This window comes from Euleptes europaea, chromosome 13 (genome assembly GCF_029931775.1).
Source record: "Euleptes europaea isolate rEulEur1 chromosome 13, rEulEur1.hap1, whole genome shotgun sequence".
NCBI lineage: Eukaryota > Metazoa > Chordata > Lepidosauria > Squamata > Sphaerodactylidae > Euleptes > Euleptes europaea.
Window position 1 is genome coordinate 45,041,396 of NC_079324.1, and position 13,449 is coordinate 45,054,844.

The 13,449-nt window shown below is 41.7% G+C and overlaps 1 protein-coding gene across 5 annotated transcripts in view; it reads left to right on the forward strand.

The window, feature by feature from the left end:
- The first annotated feature begins 586 nt into the window (after nucleotides 1–586).
- Nucleotides 587–13,449, forward strand: part of NF2 (NF2, moesin-ezrin-radixin like (MERLIN) tumor suppressor) — an 86,993-nt gene continuing 74,130 nt past the window's right edge. For all 5 annotated transcript variants that reach the window (XM_056859415.1, XM_056859416.1, XM_056859417.1 and 2 more), the window contains exon 1: nucleotides 587–750. In XM_056859415.1, coding sequence (XP_056715393.1) covers nucleotides 637–750 — 114 coding nt within the window. In that variant the 5' untranslated portion in view covers nucleotides 587–636. The remainder of the gene's footprint in view (nucleotides 751–13,449) is intronic.

Here is a 13,449-nt window from a genome sequence, read left to right on the forward strand (position 1 = left end):
CCACATACTTGGCCTTTGCCTGAGGGTCAAATGCCCACCTTGCAAAAAAACAAAATAAACCCATATCCTCTGACAAAGCCACGTTTTGAGATAAAGCGTAGGGAATCTCAACATATTTCAGCTCCTTCCATCAAGGGTTGAGGCAACTTTGGCCAGTTCTGTCATATCTCCTCCCCACCCACCCCATAGAACTGAGAATCCTTCCGACCCTCTTTAATGAAAGTCGGGCCACAACCAAAGCTAAGGGCCCTTTGATATCTGTGAAAGACTGGCAACTAGATGCTTGTCATCCATGCTTTGCCTCTTTTGTATTTAGGTAGTTTCCCCATTAAAGTGTCAAGGAAACAGTAATGAGCAGGGAGTGTGTTTGTCCCTATAGAAGTTTTATCTAGGCAACTTACTTTGATACCTCAACATTTCTTATCAGGGATAAAATATCAGGGCGAAAAACAGGGCTCAGAGGCATGTTAGGGGTGCTAGTGCGCAGCCTGTTCCTCCACGGAAGGCCGGAAGAGGCCAGGCAGGCACCCTAAATTTCTTTTGCTTGGCTCCTGCCTGTTGCAACTTCTTGTTCCGTGGCGCAACAGGGTCTGATTGTGCCCTTTGTAGCTTAGCTGACTTTCCAGGCCTTTTGCCATGGCTGGTGCCATAGCATCTCGGATGAGTTTCAGCTCTCTGAAAAGAAAGCAGCCGAAAACCTTCACAGTGCGGATTATGACCATGGATGCAGAGATGGAGTTCAACTGTGAGGTAATGGTTGGTTTGCAGCATGTTGCCCCAGAGTCAATTTATTAATTTTAGCGAATGGGTTTGCTGTGGCGAATCATGGGCCACCCACAAATACATTGTGGCTGAACCTCAGTGGCTACTTTTTATTGTTTTATCTGTTGCATTCTTATCCTGCCTCTCAAAGGAGTACAAGGCCCAGTATATGGTTTTTAATTTCTATATTTTCAAGAAAAGCCATTTTAGAAGGGGTCGGTTTTGAACAGAGAAATGCCAAGATGTTGCCTTAACCATTCCCCTATGTGCTGCTTCTCTCTGAATTGTCCATCTCCCAAAGCTCTTTTTTAAACTCCCAACTGCTAATTTGCAAGGAGTGATTTAGGTTAAAAGATTTTTAGGATACAAGATAAAATGTGTATTGAGTTGGATCATTAGCAGATGAGAATCAGAGGAAGAGTTAATAGCAATTACAGGTGTAAAACTGTTCAATAACAGTTTTAACTGAAACAGTTGTGAGAATTAAGAATTAATGCCTCTTTCCAGCTGGTCCCCTTTGCCCTGTTCATTTTGTAGCTAATAATGCTAGCTAGCCTGATTGATCAAACTGTGCACTGGTCAAATGAAAATTAAGGGTAAATTAAAAACAAACAGACAGTCTTACATGAGTCCAATTATAAAATAAAGGACTTCTTAACAAAGATGAATGGTGAGTCTGTAGAGTAAAATATTGACTTAGTTGAATGGCCAAAATTAGGGTCACTATAATTGAGGCTGACTTTCTTTTGACGTTTGTAGCAGGTTTGGGTGTTGCAGATGTCTCTGTCTATGGGTTAATTTTTCCCCAAGAAGGTTCATAATCGCTGAAAACGATAAAGCATGTCTTGTGGTGCTGTTAAGACTTAATTCGTTGTGGCATAAGCTTTCATGGCGCAGAGCTCACAGCATCAGATGCATGTGGTGGTCACCTAGGTGGGTAGGCGTATGTGCTGCAAGTACAAAGAGAAGTGTGTGTATATGAAATATTTTGTTTATAAAACAAAATTAGGTAATATCTCAACCAGTGCTACAGATGTGTCAGCACAATGCAACATACAGTTGCCTCGCCAGCCCAGATCAGGACTGGTGGTGTGGGGGGAAGGGATAGCTGGCTTGAATAAGAGCTCTCAAGGGGCTGGATCTGGCCTTTGGGCTGTATGTTTGACACCCCTGCTCTATGCTTTTTTAAAAAGGAGATCTTAATATTGATTTTGCCAAATCAAAACAGAACATCATTCACAATAAATACCTGCAGTCACATAAGAATATGCATACAAATTCTTTGGTCACATCAGAGCTCTTTACCTAAAAGCAATCTTTGAAAATGGAATTATGTCACAGCCCTTTCTTTTAAGGGCCCAATGAGTAGTAGGAATTTAATAAGATTATCAATGCAAGGAATTATTCCTGTAATAATTGTATACCTGGATGGAGCTGACATGGAAGGATCAAAGTACATTTAAAGGAAATGCAAAGACCCCCCCCCCCGATATATGTAAAGGAACAAAGGGCGTTTTAAACCTGCAAGATTTTGACCTGTCAATGTCATGTTTCCTCTTTGCCTTCTTCTTCTTTTCTTTTTTACAGAAAATGGTTTCTGTTTGTCTTCATATCAAAGCTTTTAGAAATCTTTCATCCATATGCTTGCCATCCTGAGGCTGCAATCCTCTGTATGCTTCTGTAGTCTTCTGCATGTCTACCCAAAAGTGAACCCTGCTTTGTTCAGTACAGTTGATGGATTGCAGTCAAGTTCCATCAAAGAGTGGGACTTACTTTTGAGTAGGCATATTCCAGAGCAGACTGTCAGACTCTTACAGTCCAGCTAGAAGTATGTTTTTGGACGTGAGATCTGTGTGTGGGGCTCCAGATGAATACTTCTGTTGATTAGGGAAATAGCATTTTAACGCCTTCTGCCTCTTCTATGAATTTTGAGCTCTGCATTTTCATTCTGTGGAGATGCCACTGGCTGTCCCAGCTGATTTCCTGACCTTTAATAGTCTTGACAGTGAGTGCTTTTGTAGGTCTTGAGTTAAAAGTGAATTGGAAAGCTTTACCAGCAGCAATAACGGGGGACAATTTTCCACTGGCAAATACATCAAGGCTAACCTATCTTATTACCAGTTCGGGAACTCACTGCCAGCTTTGGGCTCTGGAATTTGTTACCTTCCTTTGTAGCTGATAGATAACTATTTGTCACAGATATATTTACCTGGCACAGAAGTGAACCAAAAGCATTCATTTTCTGGCCCTCTGTAGGATCGGGTGACCTTCACTTAAGTCACACAAGGGAAGGAATAACAGTTCTTGTGTTCTGTTCCTGCAAGTGGAGGGGTGATTAAAGGAGGGATGGTGAAGCATTATTCTATGCAGGTCACAGGAATTTCCATTAGTCCTCTTCTCATCTTCAGGTGTATACTGCAAAAGCTGCTGAAATGGTAAAGAGAGGGATGGTCTATTTCAGGATTCTTGGGGACCACATGGTTCTTTAGATAATAGTTGCAGGGGAAACATGTATTTTGCCGCGTAAACTGACCCCTTTGGGGTGCTGAAGCTTCATGATAAAACTGCTGCCATTAACCAGTTTGAGCTTTATAATTCTAGTGAACATGTACTCAGGCATAGCTTGGAAGTTCATATTGCAATGTCCAAAAAGTCAAGTATCATTAGACCAGAGGTGTCACATGAACACGTCTTATACTGAATCAGATCCTTGGTCAGCCAAAGTCAGTATTGTCTACTCAGACTGGCAGCAGCTCTCTAGGGTCTCAGGTAGAAGGTCTTTCACATCACCTACTTTGCTTAGGCTCTTTAACTGGAGATGCTGGGGATTGAACCTGGGACCTTCTGCATGCCAAGCAGCTGCTCTACCACTGAGCCACAGCTCCTCCCCTCAAATTCAAAAGAGTCTGGTGGCTATATTTGCTAACAAGCAGGTGCCTATAGTTGTTCACTAGAGAGATATTTCCATCTGAATTTGACATGAAACCATGCATTCTATCTCAGTTAGATACTAAAATGGGGGGGAATTGCAGCTGTAGTAAATTATATCCAGATGGATGTTGGTAGCTGCAAAATTGAGAAGGAATCCAGTTTTGACGTATCACAGTCAAAGACCACCAGAATGTTATATATCCCACCCTTCTTAAATACTAACATTTATTACAGTATTAGTTTTGTGAGTTAGAGCTTACTTCATCAAATACATACATCCCTTACCCTCCTAGATGATGAAATTTGCTTTGATGAACAAATGCTTATATTGGAATCAATTTCAGTAAGTTTTCTATTCCTGTAGTATGAACATGATACTCAAATATGCAAATTTGCATTGCTCTGTCCTGGAGACCTCAAGAGTGAGCATTTCCATTTTGTGGCATGTAGTAGCAGTTCTTGCTTGTTTGTTGCAGCCCTGAAGTTGGTTCAGTAATTCATGCGTACTACTAGGAATGTTCCATGCCACCTTTGTTCCTTCCCCCAGAAGGCCCGATGTGACTCTAGGCTTTATGTTTGATGCCCTTTTTATAGCTTTAATGATTTTCCCTGTTCTGTAATATTCAAATAATTGATTAAAACTTGGTAGGGCTTATGCCCAGACCTGGATAACCCATGCTAGCCTGATCTCGTCAGATCTCAGAAGCTAAGCAGGGTCAACCCTGGCTAGTATTTGGATTGGAGACCTCCAAGGAATACCAGGGTCGTGGTGCGGATGCAGCCGATAGCAAACCACATCTGAACCTCTCTTGCCTTGAAAACCCCATGGGGTCGCCATAAGTCAGCTGTCACTGGATGGCACAAAAGAGCGGTCTTATAGAACTTACTTGGCTCATGGGATGCCAGTCGACCATCCCTGATACAGTGGACTAGAAGCATGCTAGGTCCGTAAGATAGGAAGTGCAGAAGGAAGTTTAATTTTTATTTGACTAGGCAGTCTTGAAAATATTTGAAGCAAGTTTTCTAGCTCCACACTTTCCCCCTTCATGTTTTTTAGAGTTTAGAGAGGAAGTAAAAAATAAGGTAAAATGATATGCCTAGGCTGTTGTAATCTGTATGCATTTTACATTAGAACTGCAAGTGCAGCTGTCAATGTCTTTCAGGTATGTTTGGGTGAATGTCCACAACCTGTTAAATATTCTTCTTTTAATGAAATGCAGAAGCACTCTGAGATGTCAACTGTTAAATGAGCGATGGATATCTCCCTCCTACCCATCACAGTGATTTAAACATTTCCTCATCCTGTTCTGGCTTTGTTGAATTACTGTGGCTGAACTTGTAGTGTGTGGTGCATGTCCAATCATATTTTTATTGGTCTTACCTCATAATACATGGAAGGGATTTCACAGTTCAGGAAACGCAATTTACAGATCCAGACATTATATACAGTTCGGGAATTATTTTGCTTGAGAAGCCTAACCAGCTCAGCATTGCGCCTTTTAAAATAAATTGTCTTTTGCACAGCATAAAAATGATATTGGTGTCTGTGCTGTCTTGTCTTTGTCGGAGGGAATTCTCCCCACCTAAGTTCCTCTTTCCTTCCAGCCCATGCCCACAACTGAAACCAGAATTTAAGAAACAGGATCACTAGAGCCTTCCATTTTCTCTCAGTAATTCCCCCCATCCCCCTTCAACTTGATTTCACTGGCTCTTGTGACCATTGCCAGCTTGGATTAAAATGAAACTGCATACACTATGAAAGAAATTTAAGAGATCTTAGGAGTGTTTTTGAGGAGAGCCTTCTCCCATTTATCCCCCACCCTATGAAGGGAGATCAGGTGGAGAAACATTGCTTTGGGATTGCAGTGAGACTGCCCTCTACCAGGAGAACACATGAAGCTGCCTTATATTGAATCACACCCTTGGTCCATCAAAGACAGAACTTTCTACTCATACCACCAGCGGCTCTGCAGGGTCTCAGACAGAGGTCTTTTACATCACCTACTTGCCTAGTCCCTTTAACTGGAGATGCCAGGGATTGAACCTGGGGCCTTCTGCATGCCAAGCAAATGCTCTACCACTGAGCCACAGCCCCTGTAGTATGGTACACCTTTCTAAAGGAGATAAGGCCAGGGTAGATCTATTGAAATTATTGATATTTTCTACCATCTGCCTGTTTATTTTCCTCTGTTTTTTGAGAATGTGTGTGTTAGGCTTATAGTTTAGTCTTTCATTTCTGTGCTGACTGATTTTAAGCATAGATTTACAATGGTTTTATTTGTGCTTAATAGACCCCAATTTCTAGTATGTCTGAAGATCCAGGAATTAGATTTGCCTTTCTATGACAGTAATGCTCTTCAATCTGAATGAAAGGCAACTGCAGAAAGCATCTGATGTAGTCTGTCTCCTTGTTTGCTAAAAAGTCAGAAGCTGTCAACTTCAGTCAGTCATCACTGGAAAAACAGCGGGTAATCTGGCAAGATTACCATGCTGAAAACTTAAATCTTGATCTTAAATAAGCATCCCTTCTTTACTGTGTGTTCTGCAATGTATTGTGCCTACTACACTATCAGGATTTGATTGAACATGTGAAGCAGCCTTACACTGAGTCTGACCATTGGTTCATCTACCTGGGATTGTCTCCTCTAGCTAGCAGCTGCTATTCAGGGTCTCTGAAAGAGAGGGGTCTTTCCAAGCCCTGCTGCTTGGAGATGCCAGGAATTGAATACAGTGTCTTATGATCATTATATGAACCTTCCTTTCTGTCATCTTCTCTGTCAATCTCAACCAGATGCTAAGACACACTCTCAGTAGCTATACCTTGGCATGTTTACTGCCTCCTTGGAAGTTTAATAGAAATAGCTTTTAATTAAAAAGTCATTATCAAGTTGTCATGCAGCATAAGTAAATAAAAATAGCTTTTGCTGCTTCTGCAGGTGGCTCTGCTAAGTGGCTCTTTACATTTTTGACATCTGTTTGTTAAAGGAGGAAATTGAAGGGACTCTCTCTATTCTCTCTGTTAGCTGTCCATGACTTTAAAAATATTGTGGCTTCTCTACAGTTGCTGCTAATTTAATTCCTGCTAAGTTAAGCAGCGTATTGGGTTCTCATTATATCTTGTTACTTGTAAACAGATGTATTCCTCAGAATCATAATTTCTTTTGTGAATTTTTCCAGCACCTTTTCAGGCAATGAGAAACAGAACAAGGAGAAACAGAACATCTGCTTGTTATTTAACAGAACCTCTAGATGCATCCAGATATAACAAACAAGGTTTGTTGTTACCCGCCCTGAGCCCGCCCTGGCTGGGAGTGAGGGCAGACTATAAATTTGAAAAATAAATAAATGAACAAGACCTGGAATTCCTCAGGCTCACGTCTCTCTCTTCCCTCAGCCTTCCCGTACATGCTGCTTGGATATTGAAAACTTCCTTGTTCAAGGCAAACCGTGATTTGTCACAATGTTCAAATCAGATGAAACAACAGACTGTGGTTTGTTCTTTTAGCTACAAAGCAGGGTTAAATTGTGGTATGGAGCCATGGCTTGTAAGCAAGAGTACAGACCATTCTTTTATCATTTGCCAATTTGACAAACTATGATTTATTGGGAAGCCCTACAAGGGGAAGAGGAATGGGGAGGTGTGAGCCCGAGGACTTCAAAGCTCATTCCTGATAAATGAACCATGATTTATCATTATGTCTGACTAGAACCCTTCTTTTTAAGGGCCACAATATTTTAACAGTTCTCATTCTCTGCAAGGTCAGCTTGCTACTCTTTCATATTGCTGAGGAGCCCTGCTTTAAAAGGGGTCTTTCCCTTTATTCCTCCTATTTCTGCCTGCTGTTTTAGAACATGTTGGTGCCTCTTTCCATCCATTTTTCTGTGAAGGAGAGTGAGCATGCTTTCTTTGAAAGGAGTTCTGTTGGGATATAATGTGCAGGCTGGGTACCTTTAAGTGGTTGTCTCTGGCCTTGTCAAAGGAAGTCATCAGTGAAAGCAGTATAGTGCTAGACCAGTGATAGCTGATGCCCTGTTTTAAAAAATGTCAATTGGAAGCATGCTTCACTCTTAGTGCATGTATAAGAATTACTGGTGTTTAAATGGCCCTGTGTTTCTGCATGAGTTATTAGAATTCAGAGCACTAATCCATTCAGAGACACAGAGGGCAGCCTCCTCTGTGTAGTTTATCATTGTGATTTTAATCAAACTTCTAAGCTTCTTTGAAGACTTACAGATGGAAGCAGCAGTAAAAAAGAGCAAGAGTCCAGTAGCACCTTAAAGATTAACAAAATTTCTGGCAGGGTGTGAGCTTTTGTGAGTCACAGCCCACTCCTTCAGATAACTCTGAAGATACTTCTGAAGAAGTAAGATATATTATTTTTAAATGGATAAATAAATGCATTTGTTCATTTATATCTTGCTTTTCTGTTAATTTCCTGTGGAAAAAAATACTTAATTTAATTTACCTACACACACACACACACACACACACACACACACACACACACAGAGTTTAAAAAGATCAGAGTTCTTGCTTTGAGAGGAAGCGAGGTACAGTGGTTAGTGTGTGTTGGATATGGATTAGGAAGACCTAGGTTTGAATCCTTGGTGAGCCTTGAGGCTCCCTTGAGCCAGTCATACTCTCTCAGCCTAACCTATCTCACAGAGATTTTGTGAGAATAAAATATAATACCCCTCATATATGTATTCTGAGCACCATGATGTAGGGACAGGATAGGTGAAAAAAGAACAATTTATAGTATAGTTTACTCTGTATAGTTTACTCCACTTCATTTATAAAAATGTAAACTATTTCTGTGCTAATATTTTGTTGCAACTTCATAGCTGTAATTGCCTGAGAAGCACTTGTGTGACACTTGTAGGAAGGACACTATACTCATATAAATTGTATTATTGGAGTGATGCTTGGGTTGGCTGCCAAGTGCAAATAACTCCTGTTGCAGGTTAATAAATAATGTCTCCCCTGTTAATAGGTTCCCCCCAATCTGACATCTCAGGATGGTAAATGCAATTGCAGCAATCACCTGAGCCGAATGCCCCCCTGTTCCACTGAGCGGCTTCTGAGTTTTAAGTGCTTACTTCTGTTTACTTAAAACATTTGGTGCTGATAAATTGCAAGCACGCTGCATTTGGTAAAGATCATAAATCCCCGGTCCGCAAAATAACAGCCTTGCAGCACTTAGCTGTGTTTATAAGAGAGTTTGTCCACGTATTCCTCCAAGACTCGCAAATATATCTAACAAACCATGTTAAGATAAAGCTAATGGAATATGACAGGGCCACCCTATGACAGAACATTCATTCTCTTGCCTCTGGCTCAATAGGAGCATCGAAAGGAAGAGGGAGTGTGGGTGCGCCAAGCCCCATTACACGCAGACGGTATCAGAGCTATTGCAGTCCTGCGTTTAAATTATGGGTACTCCTCTAATGCAGTTCTTATTTTGAGGATTTAGCTTTATTGTATCATTCCGGCCACAACTCTAGGTTACAGCAGTAGAGAAACTTTGCTTTCAAGCCTTTGCTTTTAGATGGCAGTGACCTTCATCAGATATTTATGTACTGAAATCTTGTCACGAACTCTGAAAGAAGAAGAATGGTGATACAGCGTGGTGCAGTGGTTGAGGGATGGTTAGGAGCAGTGGACTGTAATCTGGAGATCTGGGTCTGATTCCCCACTCGTACACATGAAGCCAGCTGGGTAACCTTGGGCTAGCCACAGCTCTCTTCGAGCTCTCTCAGCCTCACCTACCTGTTATGGGGAGGGGAAGGGAAGGTGATTGTAAGCCAGTTTGATTCTTCGTTAAGTGGTAGAGAAAGTTGATATATAAAACCAACTCCTCCTCCTCCCCCTTTCCTGCAGGCCATTTGTCCAATGTGGAGCTTTTGCTTGGGAGTCTCTGGCTTTGCAAAATCTTGATAATGGTACTTGCCTTTGCACACATTGTGACATGACATTATTTTTATCCTTCCTTTCATCCCAAGAGCTTACATGGTTCTGCTCTATCTTCTTCTCACAATGATCAACAAGGGAGGATTGTGTGAGAGATGGTGATTGGTTCTTGGGCATCCAGTAAGTTTTACAGTTGAGCAGGATTTTCACTAACATAGCTTAATGATTAGAGTGTCAGATTAGGATCCAGAAGACCCTCTGCTGTGAAGCATGGTACGGTGACCTTGAGCCAGTTACTCTCTCTTAACCTACATCACAGGGTTGTGGTGAGGATAAAATGGAGGTGGGGTGAATAGTTTATGCCACCCTGGTTTGAGGCCAGCATTCTTAACCCCTGCATCACATTGGCTGTGGAGATGTAAACCCAGACTTGTACATACAGCAGAGAGCTGCAGCCAATCATGCTGCCCCAAGAAGTGTACCTGTGGGGTGCATACTTTAGTTGGAATGCAGCAAATATATCCTAAGCTCCTACTGCAAAATAGGGATACTGAGCGATCTAACTTCCTTGGTAATATCATCTCCCATTTCTCCGTTCTCAGGGAGCAATTTAGAACTACAAGGATGGGGTCTATAAAGAAGATGCTTTATAGTCATCTAGCTGCCCATACGAAATTTGCCCCATGGTTCAAACTGATAAAGAAAGATCATTTTAGAACCTCCTACCTGGCAGACATGACAACATACAGCCTCAGAGCAGCCCTGACATCACTACATTTCCAAACTATGCCCATGGAGCTCCTTGCAGGCCGTTTAAAAAAAAAACCTCTGGCTCAACATATTTGTTTATGTGGTGGCTCAGTAGAATGTCTCCCCCATTATGTCCTGTCCTTTATATACTGAGTCCCGGAACAAGTTTTTGGCAAACATTCTTTTGCGTCACAATTATCATCTGATGTTGACAGATCAATTTATTTGTTATCAGATATGGACCCTTATATTTCCCCAAAAATGGCACTGTATGGCCTGGTGGCCAAGAAAATCAGGGCGAAGCAAATCACAAAAGGTGGTAAAGCTGGATAGAGCCGAATGGGCGCATTTTAATTTCTTAATTTTGTATTTTTTTTAATGATTCTGGTTCTGTACATTTTAACCTGTTGTTATATTGTTATACCTTTTTGGATTGTAACGGCCTATTGTCTTCCACAATAAACTTGATTTGATACTAGTATTTGATATTGTATCCTAAGTGTGTGGAATGGCCCAGAGTTGGTTGGTGTCTTTGGATCTAGTCTAGGCACATCATATGGATGAAGTCTTTTTATTATGTGAACTGGCTAAATAATATTTTTTACTGCTGATAGGTTGGGGTTTGTCATGGGAAGATGTATCTTCACAGTAGGCTTAGTGTCAGAAGGGACAGAGAACGGGTTGAGGGAACCCTTCAAAGAAAACTTAAGGACAAGATGTATGATTGTTGGTGGGAAGCATTGTGGAGTGGCACAGAAGGCAGAATTTTCATGCACTGATTTGGAATGCCCTGCCAGGTGGTGCTTACAGATCTCCACATATAGAGATATTTACCACCTTTGTTCTATTTTATGCCTCTCCTTGTAGAGTCTGGTCTCTTCCTCAGCTAGAACAAGTTTAATTTCAACTAGGAGCTATCATTTTGTAGATCTGGAATGTTCTTCAGATAACATCTATGCTGGGCTTCCTTGTGACAGCCCCATGGTAATGCTGCTTGTAACCAAACAGGTGTTCAGTGCTGTGCAAATCACAAAGTTAAGGCAATGTGTGGCAGGCTACCAAAAGTGTAGATGTGGCTTTACAAGCTAAAGGTAGTCATTAGGAGGTCTTGGCTTCCAATCAAGTAGTAATTAAGATTACAAATTCCGGCAAATTGGATTGAAGAATAGACTGCTTCTGAGCATGTGCAAAGGATAACTGTAGCCAGAATATACTAGGGTTTTGAGGCCAGGACTAAGCTTGAATTCTGCATTTCTTTCATATGTTCCAGTTGTTCCCTTTGTCCCTTGCCGGATTGTTGCTGTTGGTAAAATGAGCAGTTGTAATATGTCATTAACCTGTGGAAGCGTTGTCTTGTATGGAATGCACATATACATTTCAAAGAGTAATGTAGGGTCTAGTTCACATGCTTATGTTTTTCATGTTATTAAGTCAGTGCACATTTACTCTTTCCATTGACTTTGATGTATTGAACATGTCTTTTAAATGAACATTGTCACATAGTGTTTTAATCCATCTTGGAAAGATTTTCCAGGTGATGTTGGCTTGTGGTCTGGGGAGCGCTGGAGTCCTTCACAGGACCTGCAGTTAAAGTAGTACAAAAAGATAAGTCTGGTTCACTTACCATGTAAAACAGGCAAGCAAACAGGTCATCTAAATGCGTTCTTAGTAACAACAGTATGTGTAATTGTACATAATATGCTGGAACGAACAAAAATGGAATTAAACATGATAATAGTTAAGCTAGTTAAATTACAAAAAATGAATGCTAATGTGGTTTCATAATCAAATTTATTGACACGCGCAAGTCAAACTTGGAGTCTGCGGCTCTCCCAACAGTAGTTAGATTAGTATTACTGCACTTGTGAGTCAAGGCATAAAACTTAAGAGCATAAACTGCCATGTGAGCACTAGTTTATATGCACAGGGCCAAATTGCAGCTGTGGGGGAACAAACGTGCATATCTATGAAATGTTCGCAATCAGTATTTTAAACTAATCTTAGAAGTCATCCTGCCTTGCACCAGCCAATTTCTTCTCTCCTCCCCCCCCCCCCGATCTCACAGGCTAATGCAATATTTAATGTTTTGAGAATGTTATCGCAGGTTTTCCACTGGCTTACATAACACTGCACTTCATTTGCAGTCTGTGGACGGGTTTGAACTCCAGCTGGGGAGGGCCTCTGTTTTTTTTTTTTTGTAGTCTAAAACGCAGCTGGAGTTTGAAAACATTGATTCCACAGGGTACAAATCTGCATCTGTGGATGAAAGCCTCTTGTAGGCAGACTGCAGCAGTGGCCCGCATTTGCAAGTGCCTTCTTTGCTGCCTCTTAAGTGAGGGGATGAATCTCTTTGCACACCGGCTCTCTCATGAATCCTTTGAAACAATTGCAGTAAAGATTGCCTGGCGGTGGGGGAGAGAGAAGAGATCCACAAACTGCTGATGCTTCATGTGATGTAATTTAGTCCCAGTAGGAAATAACCTCATGCTAAATATATTAACCCGGCTTTGCTGTCTGAATGACAGAGGAACGGAAAAGTATTTTAAACACTTCTCTCCTTAAGCTTGTGTGTGGGAGACCCCAAGTTCAGATTCTTGCTCGCTGTGAAACTCTTCAAGTGACCTTGGGTCAGTCGCACTTGGCTATCCCACCTTGCAGGGTTGTTGTAAGGGTTGCATATAGAGAACCCATACATCTTTGGAGGAAGAGGGTGATTAAATGTGATGATTAAAGAGTGCCTGTGAATAAAGGGCAGGAAGCACCATGTTTACAAGCTGTACTATGCCCTAGTGCAGGGAGTTCAAACATAAGGCCTGAGGGCTGGAGCTGGCCCCTTGAGAGCTCTTCTCCGGCCTGCAAGCCAGCTGAGGCAGCCACCCTCACTCTCCCTCTGGGCTGGCGAGGCATAGCCTAGCCCGACCGAGTGACGACTATATCATATCCAGCCCTCGTAACAATTGAGTTTGACACCCCTGCCCTAGGGTAAACATTGGAAGCCCTTCTGGGGCAACAGAAAACAACTTGGCACCATCCTCTATATGACAGCCCTTCAAGTACTTGTCATATGGTGTCGAGTTGTCATATGGTGCCGAGTT